At 35.3% G+C, this 20,943-nt stretch overlaps 1 protein-coding gene across 2 annotated transcripts in view; it reads right to left on the bottom strand.

The window, feature by feature from the left end:
* The window catches only part of RGS7 (regulator of G protein signaling 7), a 211,698-nt gene that overhangs the window by 77,750 nt on the left and 113,005 nt on the right, over positions 1 to 20,943 (bottom strand). For both annotated transcript variants that reach the window (XM_041423510.1, XM_041423508.1), the window contains exon 4: positions 6,835 to 6,885. In XM_041423510.1, coding sequence (XP_041279444.1) covers positions 6,835 to 6,885 — 51 coding nt within the window. The remainder of the gene's footprint in view (positions 1 to 6,834; positions 6,886 to 20,943) is intronic.

Raw genomic sequence — 20,943 nt, 5'->3', positions numbered from 1 at the left:
CTCTTAAACCTCCAAAACTTGGTATCACAGAGGTTCAGAAGGAGGCTGTCAAACAGTAAGAAAACCACAAAAATTCCTAGTAACTTTAGTACAAATAAAATAATTTATTAAGAAGGTTGTTATAATTCAACTTATGCAATTAAATTATTTATTTATTTCTAAAAGTTATCAGAGTTCTCTCTAAAACAGCATACTTTGCCCTAACTTCATGGCTAAAGATTTTAATTGTGTAATTTAGATTATGTCCTAATTTGTTCTGTGACAGGATGAAAATAATTCCTTCAAATGGTGCAACAGAGCATCTGAAGTTTTTTCCAAAGAAATTACTTAAAATTAAAGTGCACTGATGTGTGCTTCTCTCATCTTGATCAGGTAATATTTTTACAATTAACTTTTTATCTCAGTAGGCTTGTTCAGACTTATTTTTGTAATCAGTATTCTCAGTACTTTTTTTCATCCTTTTCTCTCCATAAAGACTCTCAAAGACCTCAGTGGAATAAAGCCCATGCTGCCTACTGAATTGTATGCTGATTGTTGGTTTGTTTCAATTTTTAAAACCTAATTGAGTATCAGACACTGGAGGTTTTAATATTAAAGGCAGTATTATTTCCTGTTAAAATAAATATCTTTGAAGTCAGACCATGGAAGTCAGCACCAGGGCTAGTATCAAGAAAAACTAAAATTTAAAAAATTCAGTTGATGCCTTGCTTTTAATCAGAGATAAGGAAGCATCAATAGAGATCTGTTTTATACAGAAAATGTGTATATCACACAAGTTATAGATGAATCATAGAATTATAGCACTGTTAGGGTTGGAAGAAACCTTAAATTTCATCTAGTGTCAACCCTGCTGAAATGGTCAGGGACACTTTTCAGTAGGTCAGGTTGCCCAAAGCCAAAAGAGATGCTTTCTGAATCAGTATTCTATTGACAATATCAGACAGGCTGGTCACAGAACCAACTTTACAGGACACGTGTACTTTGTCATACCAATACCTAGTACTATCATTTTATTTTTACAATCATTTTATTGTACAGAAAATTATGCTAGACAGCAGCAAATTCCATACTTGTCATCTTTACCCATTACTTCAAGATGCACATTTATGTATAAATTAAACAGACAAAATTCATTTATACTTCCCAGGTAATTCAAATGTTTATAAAATGTCTTAATTACTAAGGGGAAAAAGCATGAACTATTTTTATGAAATCTTGCAAAATAATGCCTCCTTAAGAAAATAACAAAGGAGGAATTTATTTAGTCATGCTTAGCATGATAAAACAGTTGTAATATTTTGACCTATCAGGCTATGTGAAGGAAACACTTTGTCACCAATACCATGGTAACATACCTTGAATCAATACCAGTCACAGAATTTGAATCTTCTCAATAAGAGTAAAAAACTGTGGTTTTTTAATCAGATCTCACAGTACCAAAAAGATCAGAAGAAATGACTGCTCCACCAAAGAAAATTGAAAATGAGTGCTGATGTAACCTATCACCTACCTACAACTGAGATAATCAAATGGCCAAACTAGGAACATATTAATAACTTTCAAAAGTGACTACATGGAAATGAGACTGTTCAAACAGTACAGGCACATTTGCAGAAAAAACATCTCACAGCAGGTGGCTGTGCAGGCCTGTGTGCTCTTGGAAACACTCCTAACACATGCAGTCTACACAGGATAATATATACTAATCTGGAAGAAGCTTCAGTGGAAAAAAACATTAAATCCATTAAATCTGATATATCCTATCACAATTGAATTGAAGACATTACACTTCTGTTCACCATTTACAAAATCTCTCTAAAGGCTTTGGGCAAATAAAACACTCTCCTCACGCGAACATTTACCATTGCACTCCTGGAACCTCAGGAGTGGCTAGAAGCCCACTGATTGTCACACACAGGTAAGTACCCCCTATCCTGCTTGTAATTATAGGAAACCTGACCCATACATTTTTTGCATGAGTCTTACAATGGTAATATTATTGGTACTAAAGGAGTGTCTGTAAATTCTGACATTATTACACTGAAATGTTACAGGATCTGACAAGGTTAGATCAAATTCACCCAGTAGAAGAAAGTTGGGAAGTTTGTTACACTAGAATTTATGAAGGTTTGTGAGGTTTGCTATGGAACAAAATGTGCCTGAATTTCTATCAGGCATATGAAAAATGAGAGTGTTTGATGTCCCTGGGTTCCCAGTATGAGGGGTATGGTAGGCAGGCAGTATAAATTACTTTTATTGGGGTTTTGGGTTGTTTATTTTTTTTTTTAAGTCAAGATAATAAAAGTAGAGCATTCTACTCTTGCTTCACTTCCACAGGTTTTGATTAACGCAAAGACTGCAAAAATAAACATGACCTTTCCATTCTCTTCTTCATTCATTCTCATAAGAGACTCTTTTCTCTGTTAGCAATCTCTGGAAGCACCTCCCCTTTGTTTGCAGCTCTCTGCTGCTGTTTCCCAAATGGCAATTGTTTAGAACATCTTGTCTGGCTCCTGTTCTAGCTTTCTGCATATCAGTGGGGAAAGGATAAAACTGAGAACTGAACAATTTTTCAAGTAAACTTTCATAAACTCAAATAAAAGCCCCAGATTTTTTCTTCTAACTCTTTCAAACAAGTGCTGTGTATTTTCAAGGTCATTATTAGCACACCAGCTGCTAGAGAGAGACTTTACTAAAGAGGGAAAATGAAGAAACATAAACAGATGTTGTGCTACTGAGCCCTCCCTTTTTATTGCACTGGCTCAGCAACCACAGTTCACATGGATGCTGATGGGCATCTAGTTACAAATTAGCTACACCAGTTATGTGAAAAGACTACATACAAATGGTGAGAACTGAAACTGAAAAATCACAGAAGGGTGTAAAAATCAAGGTAGTCTTTTTTTATAACTATAGAACTTAGATTTAGTCATATATATTTTTTACTTCAGTGAATGATGTCCAAGAGCAATAGCAAACTACTTCAACAGGCTGCCTAAATGAGCTGGAACAAAGCAATGTGAATGCAGAGGTTAAGCACTCTGGAGCAGCTGCAGTGGCTCTGCTGGAGCAACCATTCAATAAAGAAGTCCCTCCAGCCAAATTCAGCTGGTTGGCAGCTATGAGAAAATTAAATAAGCAACACTCAGGAATAAAGGTACTTTAAAGGAACACAAGGATTATGTCTAAATATATTATCTACGCTTAAAGGCATTTTCTGGGATATCTAGATGAAAATTATTCATGGGATGCCTGGAAATTAGTCTCTGTGAATAACACCATTTCTTTGTGAAAAGACTGGAAAACTCATACAGTTCCTTCTCCTTTTGGAGACAACAGCATGATTTACTATTAAAATGTTGAATATTAGGGAATAGAGAAATCAAGTGTTTGCTGAAAGGACATTGAAGAAATCAGCGCAAGAACCAAGTTCAGGACTACACCCTTGGGAATTTGAGCTGATACCTTTAAATCATTTACCCTTTTTGTTCTATTTTTCCCACTATGGATTAAAGGAACTTCACTATCTGATGTGGTCGGTCTGGTGCATTTCACGTCATTAATGACCACTTTAAAAAAGAAAACACAATGTAGAAAAACAGAATAGATTTTCCACATTAAGAGTAATTGGCAACATCAGTGAAGCGTCAGCACTTACCCTGTAACGGTCAATTCGACAACACATGTCCAAGTGCCAAACCACAAGCCCTTACAATTCTGTAAACTCAATTAATTTCTTCGTTTCAGGTTGAGATCATGCTTATATTTATGCCTGAATAAAACTTCCCCATTAAAAATAACTTGGAAAATTTCTGTTCCTTAAAATTTTACAGATGAATTGTAGGCTGAAACAAACATTTTTTTTAACTACATATTGAGTAGCAAACAATGTAACAGCAACTGTACGTTGCATTGTGCACAGCTATTCTGGGCACAAGCTCTGCTCCACTGAAATAACTTCAAATCTGGTACAAATTAGCAGAATCCACCTATCATCTCCAGTTTATTTTCTTGATGGATATCTACTGCAGCAAGCCAGAATCTTTCAAATATTCAACTGAAAATTATTTTCAATTTATTTAAAATTTGAATGATTTTATTGACTGGCAGTTTACAAGTTCCAACTTGGTACTACTTTTTGCTAAATTGCTGTTTCCAGGTGAAAGCTTTAGACTTATTAACACACCAAAGAAAATGTTGCTGTCAGGCCTTCTTCTGCCTTATGTTCTCCCACTATCCATAATGCTGCCTACTTCATTCTCACTTAAATGCTGTTGGAGTTGAATTCCCTAGGCAAATAAAGGAAAAAAATGCATTTCAAAATATTACTTCTTTATATATAAAGTGTGGTAGCACCACTTTCTTCTTACTAGTTCTGTGTTTTATTAAAGAGCAAGTTGACTGTAAGAGTTAGATATTTTCACCCTGGAGAACAGAAGGCTCAGGATGGGACCTCATCGCATTTTTCCAGTTCTTAGAGGACAGAAATTCTCTTCAGAGGGAGCCACACTGAGAGGATAAGGGTGCAATGAATACAAGTTGCATGGAGAGAGGTTTCATCTATTCAATTTTTTTACAGTGAGAACCATCACTGGATGTGGTGGAGGTCCCAACAGTGGCAGTGTTCAGGATGAGAGAAGACAGAGTCCTCAGTAACCTCACCCAGGCTTGCCCCTCCATGAAAGTCTGGACCACCTGATCTTCTGAGGTTCCTTCTAACCTGAGGACTCTTCTGTGAATCTCTCTACTTACCCCTTAAATCACAATTTACCTGCCTTTCTTGCATGACTACTTGCACAGCTTTGCACTGGTAGGTAAGGTGTGCGAGTAGTCCTTACATTTTTCTGGACAGAGTAGAAAATACTCTTAAAATATGCTGTCCAATCTACCTTATGTTGTTCTTCCAGGTACGTGGCTGATATCAGATTTAGACAGAGATGACAATTTTCAGTGCAAACTAAGGCATTATTTATTTCTGCCTCACAAAACTGCATAGCTTCACAAGTGATTTGTAGCAGGACCCTACAGGGTAGTTTTAAAAAACTGATTTAAACCTGATACACAGGTAAAAAGCAATCAGAAGACACTGGAAATCCAAATTACAGTGACAAGAGATTGCAGAAATTAAGGGCTTTTTCACATGAGGTTCTAGATTGACTTGTCCAGAACTGAAATGAAAAACAAGACACTTATGGATTTTGAAAAAAACCAGAACATTTTCAGAAGTTCTGTCATGTGAAAAGCTCTTGCTCACCATCTGTCAAGTTCACTGTCATCTGGCAATTCTGAACATTACCCAAAGGAAGCATTTAGGGCTATTTGTTTTCTGAAGATCAGAATTTAACCAGCTCCAGATAGCTGACTTTGGACTAGGACCAAAATACATAAGACATTTTTGTCATTGTGGGTAGGTTTTTTTCCATCCATGTAATCTGAGAGGATAAAACTCAGCTTCAGTAAAATTACTGTGGTGTTTTGGTTACATGTGTTAGTAGTTTGTGTGTTTGTTTAATTTTAATTGGATAAGAACACAAGGAACCAAGGAGACGTTTTCTGTTTAGCAGAAGCTTTTTCTATTCCAAATTTTGCAACAAGCAGGTAATCTGAATGACAAGCTATTCCAGTATTGCAGTTCTGGTTCGACAAATAAAGGTTAAGCTTCCATGTCAAATAAATGCAGCCTAAAAATCTTTCAAGCTCTCGTAAATACAGATAGGTGAGTGTTTTGTAGCTGACAACTGAGAAATGCAATATCACACTTAGGTCACGCGAAGCCTCCACATTTTCTCCAGGAAGCAAGCATACAACACTGTTCAAAGTTAGCTAAAAACGTAGTCATCTCTCTCACATAGCATGTCAATATGTTGTGAACTGACTACTTCCAAATAACAGATTATGTATTGTTAGTTCTTCGTTGCTCAAGTCGCAATTTTAAAAACAGTGATTTTCCTTTCTGCAACGATCATACTTTGAGTTCTAATTTGACAGAAAAACACATCTTAAAAATAAAGAAAAAAATTACTCCCAAAAATGCAAAAAAATCCACCAACCGAAAGCAAGAAAAAAACCAATTTTTAATAAAATCTATAATTTTTAAAGACGGACGATTATTTTTCCTCTAATCAAAAGAAAATGGGAACCTCCATACAGTATTTTATTTCTACAATTCAGCATTTTCTACTAAAAATCATTCCTTTATGGAAAATTTCTAATCAGGTAACTAGATTCTTGTAAATCTGGGAAATAAATAACAGCTAAATAACAAAACTGTGTTTCCTGCTGGGCATACAAGATACCAAGGCAGAGTTTGGAACCAAACCCTTACTTTCATGTTGCAACCCAGCTGATCAAGCAATCAACTGTTCTTCCTAATTTCCTCATTTCAGGGATTTTATTTGAATTTCATTTTCCATTTAAGATGCTATAGAAATGTCCAAATTTAAGATTAGCTTTTGTTAACAGTGCAAGAATGTATTTTAATAGTTCTATTTATTTTTTGTGTATTGAAAAATTCAGTAAGAAAAGAGCTTGTATTTAACAAACTATTTAGCATAACACTGAGTAAATTCCTCATGCACTCAAACACATTTTCTACCAAAGAACTATAATTATCACTCTCATATTGTTTCCTGATACCTGCTGCAATAAAATGGATAATCAAAATCCTCAGTATGTTAGTATAGGTTTCTAAGATTTTAAGTCTGTTTAGCTATTGAAATTGTATTGGTCCAATGTTGTGTCTTGGCATTCCCACCGCAGCAGAAAACAAAGTCAGGTCCAATAATTTTGAAAAAACAAACTAGAATTTGAAGATGAGAAAACAAGAGAAATTACCTGGATCTTCTATTGATAAGTTCTTCGTTAACCATTGAACAATATCTGAACCTAGGAGCAAAAGAAAAGGCATTTATAGGTTAGTACGTTTTCTCTCACTATTCTTCAGATCCCTGAAGGCAGTTCATATTGTTCTTCCATGAAAGAGATGTACATTTTTTGCTCAGTCTGTCTAGAAAAAAAACCACTGGTCATTCTATTTTAGTTTAGTTTCTTTTTTTAGCTTTGTTTTAGCAGTGGAAGGTAGAACTTCTTTCTTTAGGCTGAGACTTACAAAAAGTAAGAGAAGTGCATTAAGTGTGCAATAGTAATCTTCATTTTAAAAATTATACTACCGCAAAATGCACATAGAAAAACACTTTATTAATTAAAGTTTCCCCACTCCCTGTGCACCCCACCCCCCACCCCTTAAAAATTAGTTTACCAGTAAAGGCAAAGTTACCTACATATGGACTACCAGCATATCAAATTCCACCTCATGGCTAAGCTCTTGACAAAATTCATATTTCCCTCGGTGCTGAAGTGCTTTCCTTACCACTCCAGTCTCCCTTGCTCTCTCTATCCATTCATTTACTGGATATCTTTTCCTTTCTATTTAATTTCTTGCCTTATTTTAAGATCCCATGCTATTGCTTACCTCTTAACACCTTTGATACCAGATTTCTTCCTGCCTTTCACACTGAGTATCCTTCCAACCTCACCTCCTAATTCCCAACCCATCTGCTCCTCTTGGACATGCACTGCTATCAATTGCACTTCTATCACACTTTGTACTTCATGCCACAAGCTGAACTCAGCCTTGTATTTCAGATAGAAAGCTACAGTTGAACTTTACCCACTGCAATTTGCAAAATAAATTATGAAGCATTGCTGCAGACAAAAAAAAAAAAAAAAAAAAAAACCCACCCAACAAAAAATAAAAAAAAAAGCCCCCCACATTCATAATTTGAGCAACTTAAAATAACCAAACTGGCTTAGAGGGAAAATGGGTGAAACACTGAGGGATGTTACATCTATGCTCTTCATATTTCCTGATATCTGCAATTCAGACAAGCAATGTAATAGAGAGGGATGTCACATATTTCCTTCCCACCAAGCATAATAACAAAACTCTTTTATAAACCTGAAATTTAAAACAATAATAAAAATCTATACAACTTACACAAATATAAACCAAATCAAAACAATAAAATCTCTTGAATGCACCATAGTATATAAAATTAGAATGTGAAGTATATTTGCCCTGTCACTCCATAGAGTCAATTTCTTCCTGTATTTTACATACTGCATAATTTTCTTTGCTTTCCTTAAGGCAATGAAAACAGTATTTTAAAAAGGCATTTCAGAAAAGAAAGGGAAATTTGCTTCTCCTTCTAGCTTTTATTCTATTACACTTAGTGAATAGCTTTATCATGCATTTTACAAAGCCTCATTGATTATATCATAGCCTTCCATGTGTGCATGCATTGCAAACTTGATTACATAGCAGTAAAAATATCTAGAGACTTAACAACCATGTCCAGAGCAAGCATTTTTCATTGCTATGTTATATGTCTAAATCTTGAGAGATTTTAAACTGCAGTGGCAGAGTTTCTCATAATATTTACATGGCTGTATTCCTTAAATGAAGGAATTTACCTTTGCATGCTGTTGGAGGTATACAAAATGTTTCAGACAGATATTCCTACCTCAAAAATATTTTATTTTTTTAAATACAATTTTAATCCTTTTTTTGCACATATGAAATTTACAAGGTTGACACTGAAAAAAGAATTTTAGTTTAATATAAGATGAAACTTCATAAACCTCAATGACGCAGTTCCAAGCATAGCTATATTTTTCTATCAGCTGACTAGAGAAGTTAGTCAGCCCTAAATATTTTCCTAAATCTTCAAAAATCAAAGACAAAAATTAGAAAAACGAAATTACATTTTGAAAACTGATTTTTAACTTTGTCTTCTTTCAAACCTCTCTGGTATCATATGAGAAGAAGTTTTCTATGATTTTCATCTCGCCTGCAAAGGCTTTTTCCGTTTTGCCTCTTTTGAAAACATTTACAGCGACATGCTGTATTCCTCAGTCCTCAGCTCCTGGCCTCACATTTGAGTACACACGGTCTGCACATCAGAAATTTCACCTCCATATGTTCCAGTGTCCTTTGGCTTATTATAAATAATAGTGGGAAATCTACTTTCTTGAAAATGGCACCATCTGATTATGAAAGTTCATTAATGCTCTATTCACACTTTACCCCGAAGCCATTGCCCTGGCACATGAAAGCCTGGACAGAGTTTAAGCCAGCTGTTGCTTTCTAACACACTGATGATTTCAGAGGTATGGCTTCCATGACAGATGAGTAAATAGCAGCATCAACACTCTCCTTCTAGAGTAAAGGCTATTGAAGCAAAACAAACTTGCAATTTGTCATATGGCAAGTGAGAAATGCATCAGTTCATATTCCTTTGGGAGATCTTGGGGCCTACTCTAGTCCTAAAATAATAAAGGTATTTACTTGTAGAGTTCGCTGGGTGTTTTTGTAGCTACTAGTTTTAACATCTAATCAACAATACTGTTTCCCTTACTTATTCTTGTGTCCTTTTCTAAGGTTTATTGCTTATGCAAATGTGTTTCTAAAAGCAAAACCATTACTCTAATTTCTTATCTCAGGAAAAAAAAAAAAAAAAAACAAAAAAACAAGGCAGCAAAACAGGTGAAAACAGGACAATAATACTTCCTGTGAACGGAGCTTTGAAAAAATCTGACCAGTAAATTCATGACAGTTTTCATACATGACACTTCACATCTACAGGAGTTATGATTCAAGACTATAAACTTCATTATTTGTAAACAAGAAGTAATACTTATAGAATGAAAAATCTTTAACCTTCAAGCCTGATTCTGTGTTATCACCAGAAATCTAGCAAAAAGACAAGCTAGTCAGATGACATAAATTTCATGGAAGCCACTGCCTTGGTACTGGACTCACCTGAAAAGGAAAAGTTCAACAATCCAAAATAGAAAGTGTTTGCTGTGCCAGATACTCAGTTTCTGTATACTGTTTAATGTGTGATATCAAAGACCCAGCTATAACATTGTCAAAGCAGATTCTCAAGTTCTCCAGGTCTCCCTGTCTCACTTCCAGCAAGCAGCAAAAAAAGGCAAGTTGGCTATTAGATTTGCAAAGTGCAGAAAACTTCAGTCAAACTGCCAACTAAATTTTGAAATCCTAGAAACACCTTCAGCTGTCATGCCAATTTATAAAGAAAAAAAAAAAAAAAAAAAAAAAAAAAAAAAATTGGACAAGGCTAAGCAATAATTTTAATAATATCTTAAAGCTAGCAAAAGGAGAAAACAGTTGAAAAAAGGGAGTTTTTTAGACTTAGAACCTGAAAGCCAAGAGTGAGATTCCTTGAATGCCTGCACCTATCCTGATACAGGCAATGAAATTCACAAGATCTTACTCAAGTTCAAAAAAAAAGACAGACTTTAATCTTCTTTAAAGAAATAGGCAAAACCACATCTATATTCATATACAAATGAAAAAGACTCAGTCATGTTCTTTGCAAAATGTACTTGCTGAAGATTCTACAAGTGATTAATTTTAAATGAAATGGTCCAAAAATAGCTGCTGCTGAGGCTGTCACAGCATTTTAAGAAAATATTTTTGAGGAAAGCATGTTCTCTGCACTCTGCAATAGTAATTTCCAAGTCAAAGTCATAAAGGCCAGGGCAATACTAAGGTTACCTTTCAGAGAAAATCACCTATTCTAAACAAGTCCTTACAGAATACATTTTCAAAAAGTGCTGGTTCTGACCTATACAAAATTTCACAGGAATTATAAATCAAATTTTTGTTATGCATAGGTGCAGTGAGCCATGTAAGCCTTGATCTGACAGGAAAAAAGATATGACAGTAGTACTGCAAAAGAAAAGCAAAATTCAAAATGCTCTTTTTCAAAATTCAAAAACATATCTAGTGGAAGAAGAGACAGCTTCAAGAAAGTCCATTTTATTAATCAGAATCACAAACTAATAGACCACTGAGAAACTTAATTCAATGATTTTTGACTTCATAAAGACATTGCTTCAACCTTGCAAAGCAAATAGTCTTTTGCTGTTGATATCTTGGTTTAGTAACTGAAACCTATTCTTCTTTTTGCTTTTAGACATCGGAGTATCTGCAGATAAAGAGGGAAAGCAATGCATGAAGCTCCCCTGCATTGCTGATAGCAAGAGAGAGGGTTTTGTTGTTGACAATCAAGGCTTTTGTCATCTGAGCTCTCAAGAGCAACAAAACCATGATGGTTATGTTTGCCCAGCACTGTGAAATCTGGGCAGCTGGGCCTGTTTGGTGCTGAGAGGCAGGAGCCGATCATCCGGGTGCTCTCTCAAGGGAGCCTTGAGGTTGGCTGGCTCAGCTTCAGTCCTTCACTACCCCCTAGCCTTGAGAACCTGGAGAATTTTTTGCAGGGCAGCTCACAGTACAGAAAACTTAATAAATATGACTCTAGAAAATATCACTGTCTAAATTTAAGACAAAACTACTACTAAATTAGCAAAAAAACTCAACACTGTATTTCCACTATTTATCTTTATTTTTTATATTGAGAAACGAGGTTATGGGGTCATTTTAACTTCCGTGCTCAATACCATCACTTCGTGATGATACATCAGGAAATTAAGTTTAGTCACTGATATAAACTTGAAAATCATTGATCATGACTGAAAAAAATATAATGTGCAATTTCATTTCTCACCACTGATTCAGACACAGGAAACACAGAAAGTGGATTAGATGAGCAGGGAGATTGTAAAAGCCAGTGGTCTCTTAGGCATTCAGCTGGTTTTTAACAAAAATTGCTGTCTAATGGAGAGGAGGACTCCACAAGAAAGGCCTTTCACTGGTGAATGGGGCAAAAATTATCTGTATTCTCACTGAAGTTTTCACAATCACAAACCATAGCATATATTGCCACAGTTATATCAGCATGGATATTTTAACATTTATTTTTTTCATCTGAGAAGCACAGTTTGTGTATGAAAGAAATCAAGTACTCTCTAGTTACAGGCAAAAGGGCAGAGGGAAGAAAATCAATGGCTATATTATATTTGGCTCAAAGTATGGAAAAATACATTATTATCCAGTACGTATATTGGATTATCCAGATTAATTTTTCCCTATGTCTATTACAGCTGAACAAAGAGAGGTTTTGCATCACTTGATTGCAGTGTCCACAGAAAGATGAAAGAAGAATGAGGGGACTCCTCTCTGAGACTGGGGTTGCAGAAGTGCCTGAAGGATCATATATGCCATAAATTTTTACCACCCTATATTTTTAGTTAATTGGCTTTTTCTTTCTTTTCAGTATTCTTTTGGATTAATGTAAAATAGATTTATAGATTTAACTTGGTAGAATTCTTTCTCATGAGTGGCAACAGAGCTGACACTGATAATTTGAATACCCTGCTGATTGCACTTACATATTTAACTTTCTGATCTTTACTATTTAAGTCGGTTGATTTTTTTAAAAGAAAAAAGACATCATTGATCAGAGTGTAATTTGATTATGGAAATTATTTACATCTCAACTTTCACACATATTTCTGCCGCTTGTTTTTTTAGAATTATTGATGAAAACAAATGCAGAAACTGTCTCTTTTGACCTATTATAATTGAGGGTAGACCACACTTGTCTGAGTTGTACCCAGATGCAGATTTAAAAATGTCATCTGAATAATACTAACTATAGAGAGGATACGACATATTTTAATGAAACTACTCAAGCACAAAAGTAATTGCAGTTTTCTAGTTTTAAAACAACATAAGCTGAAATATACTTCTTTCCAAAGTGAAGGTAGATAAAGGAATTTGCAGAAATAAAACCCTCAAATGAATCATCCTACTGCTTTTGAGTTGGATTCTTTCATTCTCAGCTGTAAGCAGTGCTCAGAAATACTCAAGCCTAGAAAGGCACAAAGGATCCATAATTCTGGCTAGCCTAACCTTGTGAAGAACAACATGTTGCTTGATACTGTTCTGACTTTCTGCTTTAGCCAGGAAAATTCATCTACATTCATATTGTAAAAGAGCTAACAAAGAGTGCAAAAATCTCTTCCATTTCCATACCAATATGAAATAAATCAATTTCAGTAATGTAAACCCTGGAGTCACACTGTCTCATAACCAAGCTTCAGAGCAGAAATCTGGTTTATAAACACTAAAAGGATAATTTAATACAACTGTGTATCTGTGCCACCCATTATTGTAGAAGTGGCAATCCACACAGGTCTATGTGTCCTCCAGCAAAAGGGATTGCTGCTTCATTTCAGCAACATTTATCTCTAAAAAAAAAAAAAGTCATCCTTTACTTAGATCTCTTCCACAACCAAAAATTACCATTTTACAAATGACACAAGCTGTGCATAATTGGCAACATACCAGTAACCACCGATGAAACCCTGTAATACCAAGGCTCTAGAGTTCAGCGTCTTGCTGGAGAACATTGCTCCATGCTGAACATTTGCAAGACAAGAGCGATGCTGTTTAGAAAAACTAAGTTGCATGAAAGCCCTGTCACACATGTACAGCCTGTCTACTGCAAAGGAAATTTTATGCTTTTCTTCAAAATTACGTAAACCTCATGATCTTGATGAATGATAATAGACTATCAGTGTGCACATTTTCTCTGCATTAAAAACTTATTTGTGGGGGAAAGAGCCCATAAAACATAATTTCAAGCACCATAAAAATGCCCTGAAAATATTTCATTTATGAGAAATCCTCACCTCCAAATAAAAAAGAAAACCAAAACTCAAACAAACCAGTGAGAACCAGGGAAAAAAGCACACTTCATTTTTAACTACTGTATGCTTTCTTCAAGCAAAACCTCTAAAATCTGACATAAACAAGGATACCAGAAGACTTATCAGTGAGACCTACTTGATTTCCTGTTGGTTAGAAATCTTAAATAATGATAAAAGAAGATAAGAAGGTAAGTGATTTCCAACTTTTCTCATCTCATCCTTTTTCTCACAATCAGTTCCTCTCTTTACCTTTCAAAAACCTGCAGACACACTTGAGTACTATTAAGAGCGAAACCGCCAAGAATTCAGCTACCCTTCATGTTCTCCATCTACCATTACCTTTGGAAACTCAAGCTAAATCACATCCTCCAATACAGTTCTGTATCCAATGCCGACTGGAGGATAGAAGCCTCCAAACACCAAGCATAATGGTGTCCATGCTTTTCCCACCCACCAGTGTGTACTGTGTAAATCAACAGGCATTGAGGCTGCTCTGCAATATCAATGCCCCATCTTGTAGGTGAATACCTAGCCACCGGCTTAAAAGACATTTTTTCTTTCTATCTTTCTCAATGATGATGTAATTTCTTTTTGAAAGCAATGAGAAACTCCACATGGAAGAGAACAGTCTCTACTGTCTTCTAATTACATTCTCTAAATCATGAGGCACCTTAGTCCAAATTTCTGCTCAGACACAAGGCAGTTTCAGGCCTTTGAACTTGAGTGTCTCCACTTCAGTTTTTAGGCATTCTGGTTGTGGCTCCTTTCAATTTGTTTTGCTGGAGCTGTAGCTCTTTTGTGTTAAATAGCTTGGGAGATGAGAAGAGAAAATAAATTATTTACAGCCCTGCAGGACACCCATGTGGGAAGCTGAGCACCTGGAGTCCCCTCCCTACTGCTGTGCAGTCTGGTTAACGGGAAGTAAAACAGCACTGGCAAGTGTATCCTGGTGGGGAACACTACAGGGCAAGAATGTAAGAGCAGTCACCCTCAAGAGAAGCTGAGAAGGAAATGAATACGTGACTCCTATGCTAAATTTGACCTCCCATTCCTGGAATAACATGTAAAAGGGCAATAGTAACATCACTTTTGTCTAATTGTCTTGAACTCTCAAGATTCATCCAAGATTATTTCAGGAAAATTGACAATGTATTCTTAAGAGAAAAATTTGCTACTTGCCATAAATAGTTCATCTAGCCTTCTTTTTGTATCTACTGGATGTTTTACTGCGTCTTGCTGACAGCGTTGTATATAGAAAAGAGGTAGATTGATAAGCGTATGTTCTTTCTCTCATACACATATCAGTGTTTGCACATTGCACTTTGATAATCTTCACAGCACAGTAAAAGCTGCCTGAGTTTATCTCTGTGACAATAAACTCTTTTGTTTTCTTATTTTTTTACATCAGCAGTTTGAAATAGAGTGGTAGAACCAAAAATCCTCTAAGTTCAACAAAAAGCTTTGTGAAACTCCTGACCATGCTTCAAGCAATTATGTATTTTTTTTTTTTATATTTCCACATTAATATCTCTAAGAAATACAATATTTTCCTTCAGAAATGCTTCTTCCAATTCTTGCCACACTGGCCCCCAAAAGACACCCACACACAGATGGCAGTGGAAGGAAGTGAGGAGCAATGTAATTTCTGCTAGAGACTTTTAACATTCATGGAGGATTTTCACGGGGGAAAATCCTCAAGTCCTTATTCAGGGGTAATGGTAATAAATATATACATTATATTAGACTTGATTTGGGATTTTGACTCCAGTAGGAAAGTCAGTGGGGACATAGCAGTTTTGACATTTACACAGCAACAGTGTCAATGCACTTCCTTACAAAATGTTCTACACAATAATAGCTAATTTATACAGTTGGTTTGAAAACGGGTTTTTCCACTGTTGCTATTTCAAAACACTCTTTCAGTGACTCATGCTTTTACTGTTCTCTTCACTCTAAGACTCTCAAAACTGGTGTCCAAAAAAAAAACCCCTTTGATCATTGCCTATTTCTTGACTAATCCAACCTGTTTAACTAGTTATTTTGACAAAAAATACTCCTTTCAGAGTGATTTAGTGACGCTTAGCACAACAGCACAATATGATGCTCTGCAGAAGCTCCTGAACCACAATTTTCCCAAGAATCTGATCATTACCCAGCCACTCTCACACATACAGAAACCACTCCAACAGGAAACCTCTTCTCAATTAAAAAAAAAAAGTCTACAATACAGCAGTTGCACAAAATACTTATCTTCGGAGATACAATCCAATCTAGGGACACAGGCTATAACAGAAAGTCTGAAAACACAAATTTCACAACAAAATACCAAGAAATTGCAGAATAAAAATACTATGTCTGGCCGAAGTAGTCATCTGGAAGTTTTCATTCTTTACTCCCATTGTTCCTCAGCCCGTAGCACAGATCAGCTATTTTTTGACTAGCACTAATAAAAAAAAAGTATAAAACACAAAAAAGTTTTCTGACGCTGAGTGGAAACCTTCAACCTTAATCCAAATATTCAGGTGTTACACCAAAAATGTCACTGACTGATCAAAACTTTGCTCAAGGCATTTTTTTTTTCTATTTGAAATATGAAATGTTTTCATATTCAATAGACCATAGAAAGTTCAAATGAATTTCTATTCTTGATTAATCTGTCCTGGATGTTTTCGTGGTATTTCCTCCAGATCCATGATTATTTTAATACTCCTATGTCTCAGAATTTACACTTCAAAAGATCTGCTGCAGGGTTACATTTTCAAAAGGGAAAGAAAATTAAGTTATTCAAATTTTAAGTACCTATATTTTTGAGCATAATTCTGACTGAAAATCTAATCCCATTCAGTTTTTACCAAAATATGGGGTTGTTTCAAGACTTTAGTATGTTTAGTTGCTTCGCATAACAAAAAAAATTATATAGTATGGAATGAACTGTGTTAGAAATAAAAATTACTTTGCTCCAACTCAATACTTCCACCAAATTCAGCATAATTTTCATTTGCAGTCTTTCGTTCCTATTCAGAGATTATGAATTAATTTATTCTAAATGTTGATAATTGTGCTGCACAACTATCTGAAGCAGATATTACTGGGTCTGTTCTCAAAGACGTAAAAATCTCATAGTTCTTCTCATGGTAGTTCTTTACATATGCACCCCAAGAAACCCTGTTACAATAAAGGTAAAACTTATTAGCTCTTGAAGAAAATTCCCAATTATTCATTGAAATATAAGTTCTGTTGACAATTTAAATTCTCTAACAAGATTTATCCATCAATGGAGATTTACCAAAAGTTGAGATAGACATGAACTACTATTTTAATATTCAATCAACAGCTCTTGGGTTTAAAATAAACTTAATCATATCATCCATAATAGGTAATATATTTCTATCTCAAATTGAAAATTGAAGCATGGTATATGCTCGATGGTATATACTCATAAATGTGAGTATACAAGCCAGTCATTTTACATATTGTGCTCCCATCCATCACAATGAACTTAACAAACCAAGAAGTAAAACTTGGAGAAAATAAAGCCCTCTATATTTCAGTTTACCACATTCATTCCCTTGCTGCTGTGTTTCCCAAGGGACATTCACATCACCATTTATAAGATATAAATTGCTGCCCTGTAGCTAGTATTGGCTTTTTCTCTATGACATTTTTATAGGAATTCAAAAGCTTTGACAAGTAATGTGCTACCACATTAATCGAATACATTTTTGAAGCAAAGTACTTTGCTTTTCCATCAGTATCAGGCAATGTTCATAGAGTCATCACTAATGTTTCCATTTTAGGAATCTCTTGGAACCTGGACAAAGAAACAATCTCTGCAAAAACCATCCCTACCCTCACATTCATTACATCCAGAGCAACCATTTAATAACACTAATCCACAACCTCACGGGAAGCATTTGTAAGTTTGTGTGGAAAAGCTGGAGAGGGTAATTTTCCACCATCCATTGTCAAGTAGAAGAATGATAAAAAAGACATTATTCTGAACAATCCTGGACCACTAATCCAAGATGTAACCTTTGGTATTTATTCCTACAGTAAAGATAATAGTTCCTCATACTGTGCTGTGGATTTTGGGGGCTAGAGAACAGAGAAGCATTTTGAAAAAACCAACCTGTAAGTATTAGTGCAAAAAATAATACTGCGTGGTCTGGAGTCTATTCTTCAGGTTATTTTAATGTACATTTCAATGTGTTATTTCTTTAGATGAAACAGCTGAGAACCGATGGTGTCTTACTGTGAACATAGGATGGTTCTTTTATAACTTAGACTCATGAGAACAGAAGCTCTTAGTAAAGATGAGAGTGTAGTTCATTATTTTTTTTCCTTCTTCACAAAATGCAGAAAAAAATTAGGTTCATACTGTTGCCTAGGAGTATGCAGTGACGTGAATACTACTTTTAGCACCTGTTGCGTCTGCTGTTTACGTTGTCAGAGTAAGAATAAATAGTATCTAGATGTAAAATCACCCTTGGTGAGGGAACACGTATACACAACCATTCAGCTACCTATCCAAACCTGGCCCTCTTCCCAGCCCCTGTACAAACAATTTATTTGACTTTTGTTTTCTCCATGTAATTTTTGACTTCTACATATTTTATATAAAATTGTTGATGGCCACCATTTCTTCCTTCCCCACTGACTGCAGACTCAGAAACAGATGATGTATATTCTCTTGGGAAAATGAAGGCAGGATCAGTGAAGAAACATAAAGCAAATAGATATCCAGTACTAGGATTACTGTTCACTAGTGCAAAGCAAAAGTACACACAACTCTTGTGTTGAGGGCTTGGATACAATAAACATTTGTCAATCAGCTAAGGAATTGTGATGTCTACATGAAATATGGTCCCAAGGCTGGGAGGGGCAGGGGTAAGAAGACATTTGGGAAAAACACATTCTTGCTCAATCTTACATCCTTAAAAGAGCTAAAATGAATTCATCAACAGAATACAAAAGAAAATTAGCTGCCCTCCCCTGCAACAGGAAAAAAAAAAAAAAAAAAAACAACAAAACCCAAAAATTAAAAAATTTAAAGTATTTCTTCATAGATAAATATATCCTGCTCAATCTGTCACCAGCAATTAATATGGTTCTCCTGGTACCTTATTTTCAGATAAGAAATCAGGGGAGAGCAGCAAAGGCTGCTTGTGCTTGGACTAGCAAAAAGCCTGATTATGGCAATTTGACAGCCTGGGAACAGAACTGTTCTCTTCTCAAAATAAAGGGGAAAGGGAGTAGTAGTAATATTACTGGTGAGAGTTTTTCTTGATGCAAAACAGGATGGCTATAAATCATGTAGAAGCAAATTCTTAAGTATCTTATTCCCTTCAAATTTAAGCTTCACTTTGAATGAAGCAGGTTTATACTTAGAAACTAAGAATATGCTTGGCTGTTTTAGTCCTCCTTTCTACTATTCCAATTCTATCTGACCTAGCATAAAACTGGGCTCCTGTCAATAATCAATATACAAATAAATGCCTTCTTTAGCACTGTTTGCTATCAACAAATAACGTCCAATGGATGGGAACGGGCGAGCCACATTAACAGCCAGTAAAACATGCTGCACTCAAGCGAGAGACGACTACTCTATTTGTCCTGCAGCATACAAATTCACACCAGTCAGAAAATATCAGAAGAATTTCTTCATCTCAAATTCACTACTCTCATCTTTTATTGACTTAACAAAGAGTATGTCTTTGGCCATTGCCATTTCTGGAAACAACATTCCACAGTTTTAAGTAATGGCTGATGGAATATATTTATATGCTTGTATTTTTTTTTTTTTTAAAGAATGTGATGGCTTACTAGTTTAAGTGAGTATATTAAAAAGTATCTATAGATTCAACTTTAAAACTGACTTCTTTTCTTACTTATAGTATTGAGTTTTCCCTCACAGGCTATGCTTCTAGAAGTGAGTGTCACTCAGGGAAAGGAAGCAACAAGGTTTTACTACTGTTAATGCACTTTACTTTTCAGCAATTTTTCCTTCTCACAAATTTAAAATTATCATTTAGCTTGCATTATGAAAGATGTCCTTGCTCGTTAGTGTTTTCTTGTATTTTAGCAAGTAAGGTAACAAAGGTAGACAAGTTCTTGTTCTTCAAAGAAGAACGTGTGCACAGAGAATATAGAGGAAAATTACAGCCCTGAGAACAGGTTCTTAAGATGAAGCCCACAAAAGTAACTCTTGTTACATACATAGCAGATACAAACATGCAATGCTTTAACGATGCCTAAATTGGATGTACTCTAAACTTAGTAAAGATAATGATTACCAAACCAAGCATATCAGTGAAGGCAGATCATCTGGCAGAGGTAAGAGTTACTCTGCTGTTTCATGTTGCAGAGCTCATTCAGTAATTTTAATATGGAAGCATTTTATACTAATTGCTATTCAAACATGTTGGAACAGTGAGTCCCTCTGCTAAGGACCCTAAAATCAGCATTTCTGATGTGACAGTTTAACTGAATCATTAAGATTTTCTGCATTTATCATGTTCAGTGGTTGCTCAGTAAAGCCCCTGCCTCTCTTCTTATTCTCCGAGTTTCCCCAGTCGAAAGTGCATCTTCAAAAGGATGCTTCACAAATCACAACAGAACCAGAGACACCAGAGTTTCTTACCTTGAAGCAAACTTTGAGGCTCTCAAACTTCATTTTGATATGAAGTGGAACCCCAACATCAAACATCAAAGATTTGCACAAACTGAAAAATTAAAAATATTTTCCTTTAATGCTATCAAAATGTGTGATTCAACAGGGACAAAACCTTTTTCTTAGCATAAAACAAACAGAATTTTTCATCTTCATCTTTCTGACTCATACGACAGCTTCTAAGAGTAGTATAATAATAAAACAATAAAAAACCCTCAGTATTTCAGTACTTTCTGATAATGGCAATGTCAAAAACATTCTCCTGAAAAAGTGTGGCTCTAAAAACATTTCACAGCAGAAAACCAGTTTGCCAGACACAGCATCATAAATGCTCTTAATGGATAATTCTTCCAAATTAAGCAGATGTAGAAAACTTGAAGAGAACTGAGATGGATGTGCTTCATTATCCTCTGAATCTATGATCTCTTTGAAAAGACCAGAGGACAGAGCCAGAGGATCTGCTACGTGGAGCACTCAGGGACATTCCATTGATAGTTTTAGACACAAGAGATAAAATAACAAGAGAATAATGGACAATTTTGTCTGCCTTTTTCTCTTAAGATGTTAGCTTGTCAATCATTATCAAAATAAATAAAAAAAGTTCATCTGCTGTATATCTTTAATAACTTGCTACT

Source organism: Onychostruthus taczanowskii, unplaced genomic scaffold, assembly GCF_017590055.1.
Source record: "Onychostruthus taczanowskii isolate IOZ18803 unplaced genomic scaffold, ASM1759005v1 scaffold78, whole genome shotgun sequence".
Lineage (NCBI taxonomy): Eukaryota > Metazoa > Chordata > Aves > Passeriformes > Passeridae > Onychostruthus > Onychostruthus taczanowskii.
The sequence above is the reverse complement of the archived record's forward strand: the minus strand, read 5'-3'. Positions and strand labels throughout refer to the sequence as shown.